This window comes from Polyergus mexicanus, unplaced genomic scaffold (genome assembly GCF_030449975.1).
Source record: "Polyergus mexicanus isolate NDT 795.1 unplaced genomic scaffold, iyPolMexi1.0 SCAF_13, whole genome shotgun sequence".
Lineage (NCBI taxonomy): Eukaryota > Metazoa > Arthropoda > Insecta > Hymenoptera > Formicidae > Polyergus > Polyergus mexicanus.
Window position 1 is genome coordinate 2,597,334 of NW_027223333.1, and position 16,390 is coordinate 2,613,723.

At 32.8% G+C, this 16,390-nt stretch overlaps 2 protein-coding genes across 2 annotated transcripts; one reads left to right on the plus strand and one right to left on the minus strand.

Annotated features, from left to right (window-relative positions):
- Positions 1-81: 81 nt before the first annotated feature.
- LOC138938599 (IDLSRF-like peptide) lies at positions 82-14,516 on the plus strand. Its single transcript, XM_070305703.1, has 5 exons — positions 82-283; positions 2,084-3,392; positions 8,088-8,216; positions 8,573-8,725; positions 8,871-14,516. Exons 2-5 carry the CDS (start codon positions 3,263-3,265, stop codon positions 9,062-9,064), a joined length of 606 nt encoding a protein of 201 aa, XP_070161804.1. The 5' UTR covers positions 82-283; positions 2,084-3,262; the 3' UTR covers positions 9,065-14,516.
- Positions 14,517-14,535: 19 nt separating this feature from the next.
- On the minus strand, positions 14,536-16,307 carry LOC138938949 (NF-kappa-B-repressing factor). Its single transcript, XM_070306368.1, has 6 exons — positions 16,301-16,307; positions 15,800-16,178; positions 15,561-15,687; positions 15,244-15,434; positions 14,901-15,071; positions 14,536-14,820 (listed from the first exon to the last, which is right to left on the minus strand). The coding sequence occupies exons 1-6, from the start codon at positions 16,305-16,307 to the stop codon at positions 14,628-14,630; spliced, it is 1,068 nt and encodes a 355-aa protein (XP_070162469.1). The 3' UTR covers positions 14,536-14,627.
- Positions 16,308-16,390: the final 83 nt, after the last annotated feature.

A 16,390-nucleotide genomic window follows, 5' to 3' on the forward strand; every position in this document is an offset into this window, starting at 1 on the left:
CTGCTACAGATTTCTCTTTCAGTAGGCCTATTCTCTAACTTTACGACGATGTTGTTATGTGATGTAACTGATTGTAAATTTGTCGTTAAAAAAGTTGTAGAATAGGGGTACAAGATATTTTATTTTAAACGATAAAATCATTTTTTCTTCGATCATAGATATGAATTGTAAACCTAATATATATCAAGGTTGTTTGTAAGGATTTTGTGAAGGAAAGAGAAACAAAAGGAGAGAAAGCATATCTAGGAGAGAGAGAGAGAGAGAGATACGCATATTGATTCAAGTAATATATTTTATTTAATCGACAGGTCTATAATACGAAAAATCTATAATAGATCGCGAGATTTTTATATATCACGAAATCCAAAATTCTATGTTCAAATAACTTTTCAGTAAAAGAAAATTTATTTTCAAAACAAAAAAGTAATAAATATTACACATATTATGTATGTATACACATTGAAAAATTTATTAAATATTATTTTATCTATTTATTAAATTTATTAATTAATTAATTAATTTTTTTTTTTTTTATAACGAATACAACATTATATCTATATATATTATATGCACTCATTTACTTTATATTTTTATATACATACAAACATTATTGTAAGATCATTTATTTTTTTATACGTTAATGTACCTATCGCCAAATTGAGTTTATATATAAATTGCCAAATTATTTGGCATATTGACGATTATATATACATATATATACAGGGTTGGGAACATTACTCTATAAAAGTAACGCGTCACCGTTACCGTTATTTTTTGTAAAAAATAACTCGTTACCCCGTTATTGATTTAAAAAAATAACGCGTTACCGTTACCGTTACTTGGAAAATAACGATTCGTTACTTTCTCGTTATGTTTTTGTTTTTTGTAACGCTAAAATAAGCTATTAGATTATAAAATTATTTAATAATCAATATTAAATGTAATAATACATGTTACAATTAAAAACTCTAAATTAGTCTCTATATAGCAAGCGTTTTTTATATTAAACTTATTTAATGATTCTAATTTTTTATGTTAATATCTTTACTTTTTAATACACTTATCTTTATAGGAATTTAAATTGTAATTTACAAATTTCAATTTTGTCGAAAATTTTTATCAAACATTGTTTTTAATTATTGATAAGAGAAATACCCATACAGCATAGAACATTGCAATTACATTGCAGTAATATTACAATCTTGCAAGCTGCAATGTAATATTGTTGAGACATTAGCGGAACATATAATTGTAATATTTTATGAGAATGTTACAGCAACATTTCAAAAACATTACAAAAAACAGTTTTCGGTAATCGCTAGTTCGTTTGTTTACCGCTACGCGGCGCGCGTTGCGTTATCTATCCCGCATTTAAGTTTCAGTCACGATATGATTACATAAAGCTTGCAAAGAGCGGCTAATAAGATTAAAGATATAACTATCTTTATCAGTTTAATTTATCCGATACAATCCAAACACAGGGAATTCAGATATTGAACTGATTGTTCAGTAATCGGATACATAAATATCCAAAAAAGTTAAAATTATTCGTTAATTGTCTACTTAAGATGTAAAATAGAGTCTAATATCTATATAAGTAAAATTTTAACTTTTATGAATGAAATTATTTAATCACTACTATTTTCTTAAACTTGTAAATTATTTATAAAATAGCGATGTTAATATATTGATATTATTAAGAGTGTATTCCAATATTCGCTATCAGTATTGTAAAATCTATAATTCACGTTACTATAGATTTTCAGTATTGGCAGTGACTATCAGAATGCAGCCTATGATAGAAGAGGCTACAAAATATTTTTCAAAAAATACATCTATTGAATAGATATAATAAAGAACCAAAAAATAATGATAAAAGTGACGGCTAATTCGTTACCGTTACTGTAAAAATGTAACGACGTTACCGTTATCGTTACAAACAGAAAAAAAAAGTAACGATAGTAACTGTAAGAATAACGATGTTACAAGTAACGCGTTACTTCTCAACCCTGTATATGTATATATATATGCATTAATATGCAATAATAGGTATGATCTGATGATGTATATCCCTTTCTTTTAGGATCTATGCCATTATCAGATGCTTGCCTCTTTGTATACGATTAAAAGTAATCTATATATTGCCGGCCATGTATCGCTTTAAATTTTAAACATATATATACTTGGCACATTATTTGCGAAGACTATCAGGGAGATTCGCCATTAAATTATATACTAATCGCCGGCATAAAAACATCTTGGAAGAAAATGGGTGAGTTATCCATTGAATGAAAACAGGGGCGTAACGACGAATTGCGGGGCATCGGATAAAGTATTGTAATACGAATGCCATTTTGCTTGTGAAGCGAGAAGGGGAGAAACATATCGGCGAGCAGATTATATAAAAATTTAACGGGAAAACACATTTGGGAAAGGAAAAGGTAAATATACGTAAAATATATGGTCGACTTATACAAATAGCCTTCGGAAGAAACCGTTGAACGAGGGGTTGAAATCGATGCGAGCGAGCGAGCGTGGGTGTTCCAGGGTATAGTCGTGATCTCGCGTTGTCCGATTGGCTGGCTGGCCTCCCACACGCCATCCCCTCCTCACCCTAAGCCAGTGCCTCAGGTGAGATCTGCCGCTCGACGCGTGTACACGGCACAGGTGCGTTCACAATGTGGTTGTGCACCCACTGTCACGCACCAGCGGGGATAGAGTCTCTTCTTTTACGGGTGTAAGAAGAAGAAGGAAGTAACGAGAGCACGAAGGGTGAGCGAATCAAGGGGAACAACTCGAGAGAGAGAGAGAGAGAGAAAGAGAGAATCAGCGAGCGGAAGAAAGAGGGAAACCTTGTTCGGAAAGATTCCAAAGAAAGGGCGAATCAAGTGGTGGGAGCGACCCCGCCGTGTATTTTCATCCCCCCGTACGCATATAGACACACGTATACAACACAGCCGAAGCTGAATCCTCTCGGGGCGAGGAACCTTGCACGAGTCACCCTCCTCGAGGAGTTACAAACCTCGAACCTTGGGTAGTGCACAGGTAACAGCGGACAAGCGAGCGAGGTGATTGTCGCAGGGTGCTGAGGATATATCACCCTCTCTGTTCACGTTTGTGAGGAGGAACATAGGGTTTCTTGGAAAGAAGAGGTCCTGGGGTGAGAAAAGAGGAATTTCGGGATACACGCGCAGGGACTCGTCGCATCAGCAAGAGGAGCGGAAGTCGCGTCGAGCACCCGTCGAGCATCCGCGAAGAGAGTATGGTACGGAGATTCTGCAACGGCGCGGTTGCACTTGGCATCGCCCTGACGGCCTGCGCCGCTTTTCCGCGCGCCGTCATGGCGATCGACCTCAGCCGCTTCTACGGCCACATCAACACGAAACGCTCGGGTAAGCGATTGTCAAGGAGATTGACGGCGGGAAGCGAAAAATGGGAGACGATGGTTCACGACGACGATGGCATGCGGAAGCCTCGTAGACTTCGCAGATTTTGAGGATGCACGAGGTCCGCGGATCTTAAATGAGAGCGCGATAGAGAAAAATCGCGTGTATACAATCGCGTGTGAATACAAAATCGAGAATTGGTCGTTTTAAAAAAAATATCGCCTTTTTAAAATTTCCTTAAAATGTTTAAATAAAAACAAAATGCACTTGTACACATATACACATTAGTTTATTCAAGCTTCTCTGTCTCTGTAAAGTTTATTTTACATAATATATACAATCGATATATCAGTATATATACAGGGTGTTCTAGACCACTCGTACACCTCTTTTCTTTCGAAAACTAAGCATTTTAGAGAAAAACGTTTTCAACAAAAATTGTATGGTTTTGAGGGGAATACAAGATGGTGTCATTGATTTGACCTTGGATGGCATCGTTAAGGTCAAGTCAAGGATATCTTTAATTTCTTAAATGGAACCCCCTATTTTTTATTGCATATTCTTATAGCTTACCTCGAGAGCTTTCCAAAACACTATAATAAAGTATTTCTTCATTAAGTACTTTTTGAGTTATTTTATATTTTAATCTGATTTTGATATAAAAAATAAAATATTTCGTAAAATATTCAGTTTTCGATAATCTTACCGTAATACTTTTATGTACAGGATAACGAGACAAATCAATTAGTATAAAAAAAATAATTGTTTTTAAGAAAATTATTTACAATGTATTTTTTTAAATAATTATTTGTTTTTTTTTGGCACTAATTGATTTGTCTCATTCTTCTGTTTATAAATTCTTCTGTATTATGGTAAGATTATTGAAAACTGAATATTTTACGAAATATTTTGCTTTTTATATCAAAATATGTCAGATTAAAATATAAAATAACTCAAAAAGTACTTAATGAAAAAATACTTTATTATAGTGTTTTGGAAAGCTCTCGATGTCAGCTACAAGAATACTAAATAAAAAATGGGGGTTTCCATTTAAGATTTTAAAGTTTACCTTCACATGACCTTCAAATGATTTTCCAAGGTCAAACCAATGGTACCATCTTATGGCCCCCTCGAAACCAAACAACTTTTGTCTGAAACATTTTTCTCTTCCGGGCTTGGTTTTTGAGATATTTGCCTGAGGAGATTAAAATGGGACACCCTGTATATATAATTCACTTTTATCATTATTTAAATAATATACTTTGGCAACATAATTTGATGATATAATTTTCTTCGCGAAAATATTGAGGGAGAATTATTTATAGCAAAGTTTAATTTTTAGCGTTACGTATCAATGTAACTATAGACCGTTTTAAATAAAGATTATGTAATTATATAAAGTTCACTTTAAAAAGTGAAATTAACCGAAAAAGATCATGTCAGAGTTTACTTTGAAAAATTGAAATGGGGCAAAGGGATTAGAAACATATGTCGTGTAGAAGCTTTAAGTTTACATACTTTACTGAATAAATATTTTATATCATGTCTATGCAGGGCGTTTATAGGGATACGAAATAGAGGAAGCTTCCAGGAAACAATATATCGTCCCTTACGTTATCACGCTCCTTCTAACATCCATTAAAGTTAACGGGTGCGGAGGGCGCGATTATGACAGAGCTTGTATTTCGTTGAAACTCTCGACCATATGGGAGTGCGCTCTCCGGCGGATATATAGTTATATATGCGGTCGGTCAATAACGCGTGTACTTGGCGTACCGAGTCGTATATAGTCGCGTTTATACGCCGATGACATTTAAAAAAAAAACGCATTTCTTTTTTTACTCAACTTACCCCTGTTATCCAGGGCCGGAATTGCCGCGAAGTTGGTCGAACGTATTAGGATTCTGTTTTAATATAAAGTCCTTATTTTTCATATTTATTTTATATATTGTTCAGTCTTTTCCAATCTTTTGCAATTTTTAACATGCGGATATTCATCATTTGATTGGCAATCAAATGCGAAATGGAAAACAAAAAATATATTTTTTGAATCTTAAATATAAATCGAAAAATAGCAATATTTTTTTATTATCGAGTTATGGCAAATTCACTTTAATTAAAAGACAGAGAGAGAGAGAGAGAGAGAGAAATTGATTAAAAGCGAAAGAAAAGAGAGATATAAAATAGATAAAATGAAGAGAAATTTCTCTATAAAAAAAATTGATAATGGAAAAATATATTTATAGACGATATTTAAGATATTTTTCGATCTTTTATTTGTTTGCTAACAAAGTAAGGAATTGTAAATGAGAAAGAAAAATACAAATTACGTTTGAAAAATAATCTAGGAATGCTTTCTTATCGAACAAAAAATTATATATAATTCATATCAAATGGTGAAAGTGAAGAAAAACATACAAAAAGTATCAACAAATTTATTTATTCAAATAAAATGCATGCAAGAAATAGGAATTTTAAGCGATCGAAATATTCAAACTAAAAATTTTTTGCATCACGACAATCATTTTTTTTTAAATATTCCCTCGACGACCATCTCATTCGGAATACATTAGGGGGTCGAGGGAATTAACGCTTCTCGTTGATCGCTATAAAATTTATCTACAATATTCCTAACGCTTGTTAAAGTGCGCGGGTGTCTCATCTAAACGCATGAAAAGAATTGCATAGATGCATAATTTAATAATAACATCTTTTGCCGCTTAAACGTTCAATACTTAGGCATAGGCGTTTTATGCAAACATTCGAGGAAAAAAACTCTCGCGACATATTTGCAAAGAGTAATTTCATAACGTTGATGGAGCACCACGTTGGTATTATGATTGGTTTAATACAGTTTTTTTTTTTTTTTTTTTTTATGTGGTGGAGGAACATTGAATTAATGAAGTACGGTCGAAATTGATTGTAGGGGCTTTGTGGACATGACGTCATGTTTGTATTTGTAAATTGCGTTTCAGTGCGTTGAAATAAATGCGTGGACGATCATATACAGGATGGCCCCGGACGTTTCAGCCAGACTTTGAGATCTTATAGGAAATTTAATTCTGAACAAAAAAATTTCCTATAAACATGGGTCGAAAAATGCTTTCTTAAGAAGTTATCGCACAAAAACTTCTGAAATCGTGATTATTTTACACATTTTTCCAAATATCATGGAAAACGTGCGTCTTTTAACAAAAAGTACCGAAACAAAAGTTGTAGAAAATTAAATTATCTTTCAAATGAGATCAAAATGATTGTTGTACGTTTTATAAATTTTGATATAACCAGTTTCAAACGTACAAAAAGTGCTTTTGTTACTTATTGTTTGATCGATTAAAGTCGAATCAGGAGGAAATGCGTAAAGCGACTAGATCGGTCATTACTCGATGCCAAAAGTGTATTAGCTAGGAAGGGACATTTTGAGAACAGTTAATTTTTTCACGTCTTTATTCATTTTCTACTATTACGTGCTATTTTAGTTAAAAAAAAAAAAAATTAATTTTATTTTCATAGAAGAAAAAGATTCTTATTTTTTATTTCTATCATTTTTTCAAGAGATTTATTAAGTTTCATTTTCTTTTCATCTTTTGCTCTTTCTTTACATCAGAGGTTTTTGAGCGATAACTTCTTAAGGAAGCATTTTTCGACCCATGTTTATAGGAAATTTTTTGTTTGGAATTAAATTTCCTATAAGATCTCATAGTCTGACTGGAACGTTCGCGGCAACCCTGTATATGAGTACATATATCAAATGTGGCATAATATTACACAATCGTCAAGTAACTGCTCGAGATAGCAAACGTAATTTATATATATATATATATTTTTTTTTTTTCATTGTTGGAGCGGCGATCGAGATGAAGAATTATCTTCTCTTTTCCGATAGAAATTTTTATTTGAAATAAAAATACAGATTGATAAAAACGAATATACAGATGTTAAAGATTAAACGGCCGGATATTTATTGTTGAATAGGATGTACGCACATGTATACACGGACAGATAAAGAGGAAGCCCCAGATAAAACATTGAAATTATCAGAGACAAAAGCACCTGTTCTCTCTCTTTTTCGCTGGATCTTTTATATAATACATCCGTATTTGTGACCTCTGCGAAGATAAAATTGTTCAAAAAAAAAAAAAAAAAAAAAAATCTCTCATTTTTCTAGAAGGCGTACGACAGTTTATTTTTGAAAAACTTTCGCGAAATCCAATTTCCTGAAAATATTTCCTTGTTTCGAGTAAATAGAGAGAAATATAAAAATTAATTGCGGAAAAGAATTTTATCAGTTTCAATATGTAAGAGTAAAGTTAATCGCTAATCGATCCTAATTCCTATACAATTCTATCGGATTCCATATTTTCTTTTAAATGATTTTTAAAAACTACAATATTGCGTGAGTTATAACGCGATTGCGTGTCCCTCCAATCATCTCGAAAGCTTCTCGTGCAGAGGGGTGCCCGCGCATTTTATGTGTTTAATTCCGTTTCAGATCCTCGCTTAATCGTTGTAATTTAATCATCTCGCGACAACGATGTCGCGCCCCTTCTGAACTTTTATTTCCGCGAGGTAACTAAACGCGTACCGCGTTTTTAAGCACACATTTCTAATTTCGTTTTGGGTTTCGCTTCGAAAAATGCGTACGTCAGATCTTCCTCCCTTCGCTCAACTCCAGACGCCTTTATTTGTCATATTTTTCAGATGCTTGCCACCCGTACGAGCCGTTTAAATGCCCGGGCGACGGTATCTGTATTTCGATACAATATTTGTGTGACGGCGCACCCGACTGTCAGGATGGATACGACGAGGACTCGAGATTGTGTACCGCAGGTGAGCGAGACAATTAATTTAATTATTAAACAACGCGCAATTAAGTAATGATTAATCTAATTTAATTATATAACAGATTTAAATAGCAGAGTCATCAAATATCATAATAAGGAGGGGGATCATCGCTGTACTTGTTCAGTGCATTTACAACGGATATTATTGTCATACTTGCTTTTCTCTTTCTATGGAGCGGTCTCTCGTCAATATTGATTAATTGAAATATAATTGTTTACCTTGTCTCTTTTCAGAGATATGGAGAGAGAGAGAGAAAATTATATTAACTTCAATTATAATGTTTATGAGAACATGACACTCTCTGTGATTATCTAATTTTATGTTTTGCTTCTTCGTTGCAGCCAAACGACCACCCGTAGAAGAAACCGCGAGTTTTTTGCAGTCCCTGCTAGCAAGCCATGGCCCCAATTATTTGGAGAAGCTATTCGGAAACAAAGCGCGCGATACGCTGAAGCCTCTAGGTGGTGTGGAAAAAGTGGCCATCGCTCTGTCCGGTAAGTCTCACAATCAAACGTATTATGTATATTTTGCGATGTTAGACGCAGATAAGGGCAAGATGTTTCTTTTATTATTATTTTATCCTTAAATTTGCTATCCGGTTTCGCAATCTGATCTTTGACGATCTGTTTTGGCCGTCAGAATCACAGACGATCGAGGACTTTGGCGCAGCGCTGCACCTGATGCGCTCAGATCTCGAGCACCTGCGCTCAGTCTTCATGGCGGTGGAGAATGGCGACTTGGGTATGCTGAAATCGATCGGTATCAAGGACTCCGAACTGGGCGACGTCAAATTCTTCCTCGAGAAACTCGTTAAAACGGGCTTTCTCGATTGAACGACCGTCACTCCCGTCGCCATCGATGACGATGAATCATCGTCGTCGTCGTCGTCGTCGTCGTCGCATCAGCAGACCCTTTGTTTGATGAAGCCTAAATCTGGTTCTTTTCGCGGACACCTCTTCCTTTCATCGCCAATTCTTGCGCACAGAATGTAGACCGTCACCTTTCTTTCTTCTCCTATTCCTCTCGCGAATCTTCTGCTCTAGCTTCAACGCGACGAACGCGATCATCGAGCACCGAAATAATCGTCGAGACGATCTGCGTGACGAACGATCAGGCAGGTCTTCGTTCCGCATATTTTATATGACCATTATATTTGAATAATTCTAATCTCGTACATGCGTATTGTCAATCTGTTTAGGAAAGAATACAATTATTAGAGGATATGGCTGATAATTATATCGTATATGCTTATGGAGAGTTTATTATTACGATTTTTTGAATAGCATCTATCGTAACTTCACGCAAATCTAAAGTGAAAGTATCAGCACTGAAAAAAACACATGCATTAGCTTATTTATAATCTACAATCTAATATAGTATATATTTTTTAAATTTCAAACTGAAACGTCTCAAAATAAGTAACATAACGTGTAGCCTATTTTTATTTTACTTTGTACTTTCTTTCACACTATTACTCCTAGTTTACATCGATATACTTTAATACGTACTAAATACTATACTGTCCAGTTACAGCCGTTCCATTCTTTAAAGGAATGACTATGATTAGCCAATGTAGTATGTATTAAAGCATATCGATGTAAACTGGGCCTATTAAACCTAAATAACGTCAGTAAAATTTTCATGAATGTTTCGGCAGAATTCTTGTATAACTTCATTCTCGCTTTTCTCATTGTTAATATGGAACGTAATCTTTCTTCGTGTGAACATATAATGAGCTTTCAGTCGACCTATTTCTAAAATATTGAGCTTCCTCGTGTATCTTACTATAACTACTACACTATAACTGGTGCATATGTGCTGCTGCGTGTCCCGGTTTTATTCCAGCTTTGTCTTCAATATTGCTAGCACATACGCCGTCTTACATAAATGATGAATGATCGACGACAATTGTTCGCAATCGGTAGCGATGTAATCATTTGACAGTTGTGCATTTAAATTACTTGAAATACACACAAGCCACGCTATGTACAGATTTTCTTACAATTATTATTGAAACATTAATGCATTAGAATATAAGTTTCTTGTTTAATTTCATTTATTATCTAATCTTAAACTTAATAAGCCGCTTCTCTGAAACATTCTCGATGAGATTGCTATCTTCAAGTTTCGCAGAAGAAACTTTACGAGAGGAAACTCGCGTAGAAAGTAATCGTGTTCAGATATGGCAAAGTAGTTTTTAATGAAAATTGTATTACTTTGCGGGAAGATCGTGCGGAATCGAATCTTCAACAGAATATAATGTACTGTTATGATAGTTTACTATAAATAACTTAATTTTTTCCGAAAATTGCACAACTATCGAATCTATTGTTACCGAAGTTGCGCCTCTCGATGGCGAATTAGATTCTTAGTTAGTTATGCGTATTGTAAAGAAACTGCACGCAACGATTATTATTCTCTCTTGAGATATCTTTCTAATGTACTTTTCAACCAGACGAACAATGCTGTGAATTTTCTGTTATACTAATTATAGAGTAGTATGTATTGAGAGATGATAGCTTTTATTCGAATTTAGACTATTACTGCTGGAACAGTATATTGATTTAAGTCGATGTTCTCTTCTCGTGTCTATATTTTTTAACTTAGCTTTATTATCGCAAAAGTCGCTTCTATTTGCGATAAGTTTCGCGACGTAACTCTGCAACGTATCGAGTATACAAAAAAGGAAATAAAAATCTAGCATATAGATAAATGTCATACCGAGAAACTCTTCGATTTAATATATTTTCACCGCATTTGATGAAATCTTTGCCTTTTGATCAAGGTGGCATTGGAATGTAAGACGTAATGACGCATTAGTATTTAATGTATTAAACGTGCGGTGAAAATATCATCTTTCGGATCTAAGGATCAGGTGCTCTTGACTTTTCTCGGTGCAATCGAACGTCACGCAGTCGTAACATCACACGGCAATGTGTGAATACGTGTGTGTTTTAAAATTGAGAAAATGGGTACAAAAGAAGAAATATGGAGCATCGCGTCGCGTTCTTTCAGGGTATGACGCGTATTTTATTCACTATATAGGGAAAAAAGCAAGATATATATATATATATATATATATAATGCTAACGATTATTGATATTTTCATTACGGCAACACGATACATATCAATACACATACATATCAATAAAATTATATATATTAAAAAAATATATATATTATATAATAAAATATAACGATGTACACCGCGGGCATTCTCTCGAGGTAGCGCTTTCCGTCGCGCTTTTCTTTTACTTTGAAGAGAGTAAATTAACACGTATACACATTACGAGTTATAAATTTATACATATATACATATAAAATTGTACTTATTCGTGACAATCGAGAAATGGCAGACGGGTGCGAGTCTGACGAGGCTTTTTTTTATCTCGAGAGAATAGCCGTCGTAATGGATATATCCTACTTATTAAGCGTATCTTCTAATAGAAAATGATTGAGACATATCTTTTAATTAATGTAATGTATAAGCGGATTTAAAGATATATATATAAACTATTACATATACATAGCGAATACATATCAACAGAGAAAAATCACTTTTATCAGATGGTAGATAATATTTTGGTATATAAAGAAGAAAAAAAAAAGTGTAATATTCCCTCCAGATGTCAATTACGGTCCAAAGTAGGGCCTGGACCGAGGGCAAAATCCGAGGGAACTGTGTTAGCGAACAATCGAACGGGATATCAGACCGAGGGGTCATGGCGCGCCGCGACGCTTTTCTTTCTCCCTCTTCTCCCCCCCTCCTCTCTCTCTCTCTCTCTCTCCGCCTCGTGCCTTGACCCTTTGGCCCCAATTTCGAATCGTAAAAGTTATAAAGTCAAATCTATTTCTCCCTCCTGAGAAAAGCAAACCGGAATTTCGACACAATGCAACTTCTGATATACATATACGTAAATATATTTCAAATGCGTGTTATCCATCGTCTTGAAAGAATAAAAGAGATCGTACTTTTTCTTTTTCTTCTGCGCTACTCCCTGTTATTATTTATTTTATTTAGCTATTCACATTTTGTCATTATGATTCACATGGGATTTAAATTTTCTTTCATACAGAGAATAGACAGAAAGATGGATAATATTGTATAAAATTTTGATGATTTCGCAATTTTTCATATTGTATTAATTGTGAGCGAGAAAAATTAATAGAAATTTATTCCATTAATTTCTATTGCGGATGTGTTTCGGGAGAACAATTGTTATTCAAATTTTTTTAACTTCTTTTTATTCTTATATTTATAGGAACATATTAATCTTTATTATAACAACATTCCCTGTTTTTTGTTATTTAATTAATTTAGTCAATATATATGTATATATATATATATATATATATATATATATATATTCTTTTATTATAAACAAACTAGATTTTAAGTTTTTTAAATTAAAAGTAAAATATGTATTAATTCTTAAGAATGACGATTTTTAAACGTATTTAATTAAAAGATTATTTCTATTAAAGCTTTTTTTTATACAGACTGCCTACTTAATTTAATTTAAAAAGCAACAATATTATAATTAAAATAATAGTTTGATCATTCCAGAAAAAAATTATTGATCCGTCCATAGCATTTCGATTATTATTACGAATACTCTGTTATACATTATCTCACTATGTATCCTTTTAGCATTATTATCAAAAAAGTGAATGCAAACAGCTGAATTATGAAAGAAACATATTATTTTTTTCGATATTACAGAGAGAAATTATAATATGTTATATTTCCTAGTTTTGTGTGAGGATTAATTTGTATCACATGTGTAGAACGATAATAATTTATATCGAATATAATGGAATATAGTAATATATTTCATAATATGTTTATTTATTAACTGTATCCCAGAGATATAAAAATTTACGTAGATATTCTACGCTATATATTTGATCCAATTTTTAATTTAACAAATTATGCGTTTTCTTATACTTTGAAATTCATCGAAACATTGTTTTCATGCAGAAAATTTCATTCAAAAGAGTAATATTAATATATAATATAAAGTATAATAAAGCCTGGAAATTATGTAATATCAACGAAAAGGAGAATAATTATTGTATATGCTGGAACGTTCTTTGGTATAAATCTTTGCTGTAAACCTTCGGAAACTGTACGGAAGATATGTTTGCTCCTGCGCGAAAATATCTTATCCGAATATATCGGTTATTATGCGCGAGCGCGATTGCGTGATTAATTAATTGATTAACGTAAGGAAGATAAATTGTATTTTTTGCAGGTATATGCGATTATACATACACATTTATATATTCGTGTCGTATGCGTTGTTTTATTCGTTATTGTTCCATTACTTTTATGGCTTTTTTATAATTTTGTATATGTGTTGCATTATATAATTATTATTATATACATTATATACATATACGCATTACAATCTCTTAAACGTTAAGTTAATCAATAAATTAAAGTGATATTATAAGGAACATGTATAATCTTCAATCTTCTCATTTCAAATTGATGGAATAAAATGTATGCGGCGCATATCTGCACACATACATATATGTAGATACAAGTATATGTATAAAAACGACCACTTTTATTGTCGAGATTTAATCATGTGATAATGTAATAAAATGTGTCATGCACCGTCGTATTATCTATACATAACATATATATATATGTTACTTTTCGATTTTCTAATTGTTCTACTGCCAAAGCGTTTTCTTATTATACGGCAAATTGCGACATTGTTACGTACATTGAAATAAGTAATCAACTTTCCTCCCTTTCTGCTTCTTAAACTTTTTCTGTAATCTTTTTCTATTCATTGAATACACAGCGTTCTTAGAAATAATTTTGTCGCGCGATAACATAATCATTAATAAATAAAGCGAAATGTTTCTTTAGTTTTAATTGTTAGACTTCAAATTATATATACACCATACCATACCATGATTTCATCATGCGAACGTAATATACATGAAAATATTATGAATATACGAAATGATGAATCTTCGCAGGTACAGCGCTTGTGTATACACAATTTATCGACAATTTAAAACAATTATATCTTATTATATATCTTACATTTTTTACATTCATTTATACTATTTTATCGGCGACGTATAATGTGCGGGATTCTGATCTGTATAGATACATTTGCTTTTCATTCGGCACAAATATATTTGTCACCAACAGTAGTTGAACGAATCTCGGTATTTTGGATCGTGTGCTAAAGGATCGATTGGAATAACGATTGCGATATTACTTTAAAAATAGCTTATTTTTGGATGATTTAAACAATAAAATATTAATTTTTTAGAAAGATTTCTGAAAAAAATTATCTATTTATTTAATACAGTCCAAGTTGCTACATCAATGTGTCACAGAAGATATCATTTAAGCACGTAATATTTCGCTCAACTGCCCATCGAAGTGGAGGAAATGAGTTTTTCGTCTGTTGGTTCCATCAGTTCGTACTTCTCAGTGATTCCACCGAGGCTCTTTAATTCTATAATCAAAGCTCGTACGTCGATTTTACGTGAAACTATTAATTTCCGTTGAGCCGTGGTACCATAGCTGCGCGATTTAAGGCCCATTATTCGTGCAATTCTGAAATAAATCAAAATATTTTTATGAAAAACTTGAATAAAACTTTCCGCAAACTTTTATATAACTTGAGTGATACATACTGATGAATCACCGATCTTTCTTCGTTTGTAAAATCTAAAAACACAATATCATTTTGCATATCGGTCTTTAGAAAATTTTTAAACAGGTTCCGACATTTCGCTTTCATTTCGTTCGCTGTGGAGGAATTGGATTTCAAGCCGAGACCTTTCCGGCTTATCTGTGGCTTGACCCTAAAGATAAAAGATATTAAATATGTATAAAAGTAAAAGAACCGATAAAAGAGAGTGTCAAGTTTTTCTAGAAATTAATAAAGGACGTTCTCGAACCGTTCTCCATCATATGCTAGTAGCGGCCGCGGCAGTTTACTGTTTAAAATCTCGTTACATAGATATATATACTAACAGTGCAGACATGGGTTCTACAACACCCTGCTCTGATTTTCCGAGGCCGCCGCCAGTCCAACCCATTCTTCTCATTAACTCTTCTCCGATACAACTGGATGCTTTCCAATCGTTGTCGGGCATACATTCTTGCGGCTTCATTTCCTTTGTCGTTACAGTTACATTTGATTTCGAGTCTAAGTTCTGTTTAACCTGAAATTTAAGATATATAAAATTTACAAATGACATTTTAACATTTAACAATATTACATAGTATTTTATTATTTGCAGCCATTATTTATTATCTCTAATCCAGTAAAGTCATATCTATTTCTTTACCTTAATAGTATAACAATGCTTTCGTAATTCGTCTAATGCAATAGTGGCTGCTTCATTTTTGGCAATTTTTTTATTGGAATTGGTGCAACATGCCACTTTTTTCGAATTGATATAAATCGAGCATATCCTAAAATAGAGATATATAAAGAAATATTTTATGATAATATGTTTACGACTATATAAATTTACAAATTTTACTCATTACACCTTAGTGATTTTCCTTATTCTGTATTACTCACCAGATTCCTTGCATTAAAGAACACTTCCAGTCAAGGTTAACTCCAGATATGTTGGCTGAATTCCCCAGTATACTTTGAGATATTTCACCTAATCTTTCCCACAAAACAATATCTCCATATGGATTATCTCTAAGTTTGATATTTTCCTCTGTTTTCAATCTTTTAGAAACTGTTGACTCTTCGATATTAGACGTTTTACAAGATTTATAATTGTAATTGCTTGTATTTATTTTTCCTGATCTTTTTATATCTGAAAATGATTTCTTTTTGATGTCGCACTTTTTATGAAATTTATCTGTATGCTTGGTTGTATTTGGTACGTTATTAGAAATGTTTAATAGTACTCTGCGTTGATACCACTGCTTACGAGCAACGTATCCTACACAAAAATAATATTTCAAAATTATTAAACAGATTATAAATCATAATTTATACATAAATTATATATCCTGATAAATAAATAAAAAGTTTCCTCTGATATGACAGACATATGAAATATACTGCGCATAATAGAACACAAGCAAAGTTAAAAAAAAATGCTACAACTCACAATTTTTCTTTATACAGTACTCTGCGTTGATACCACTGCTT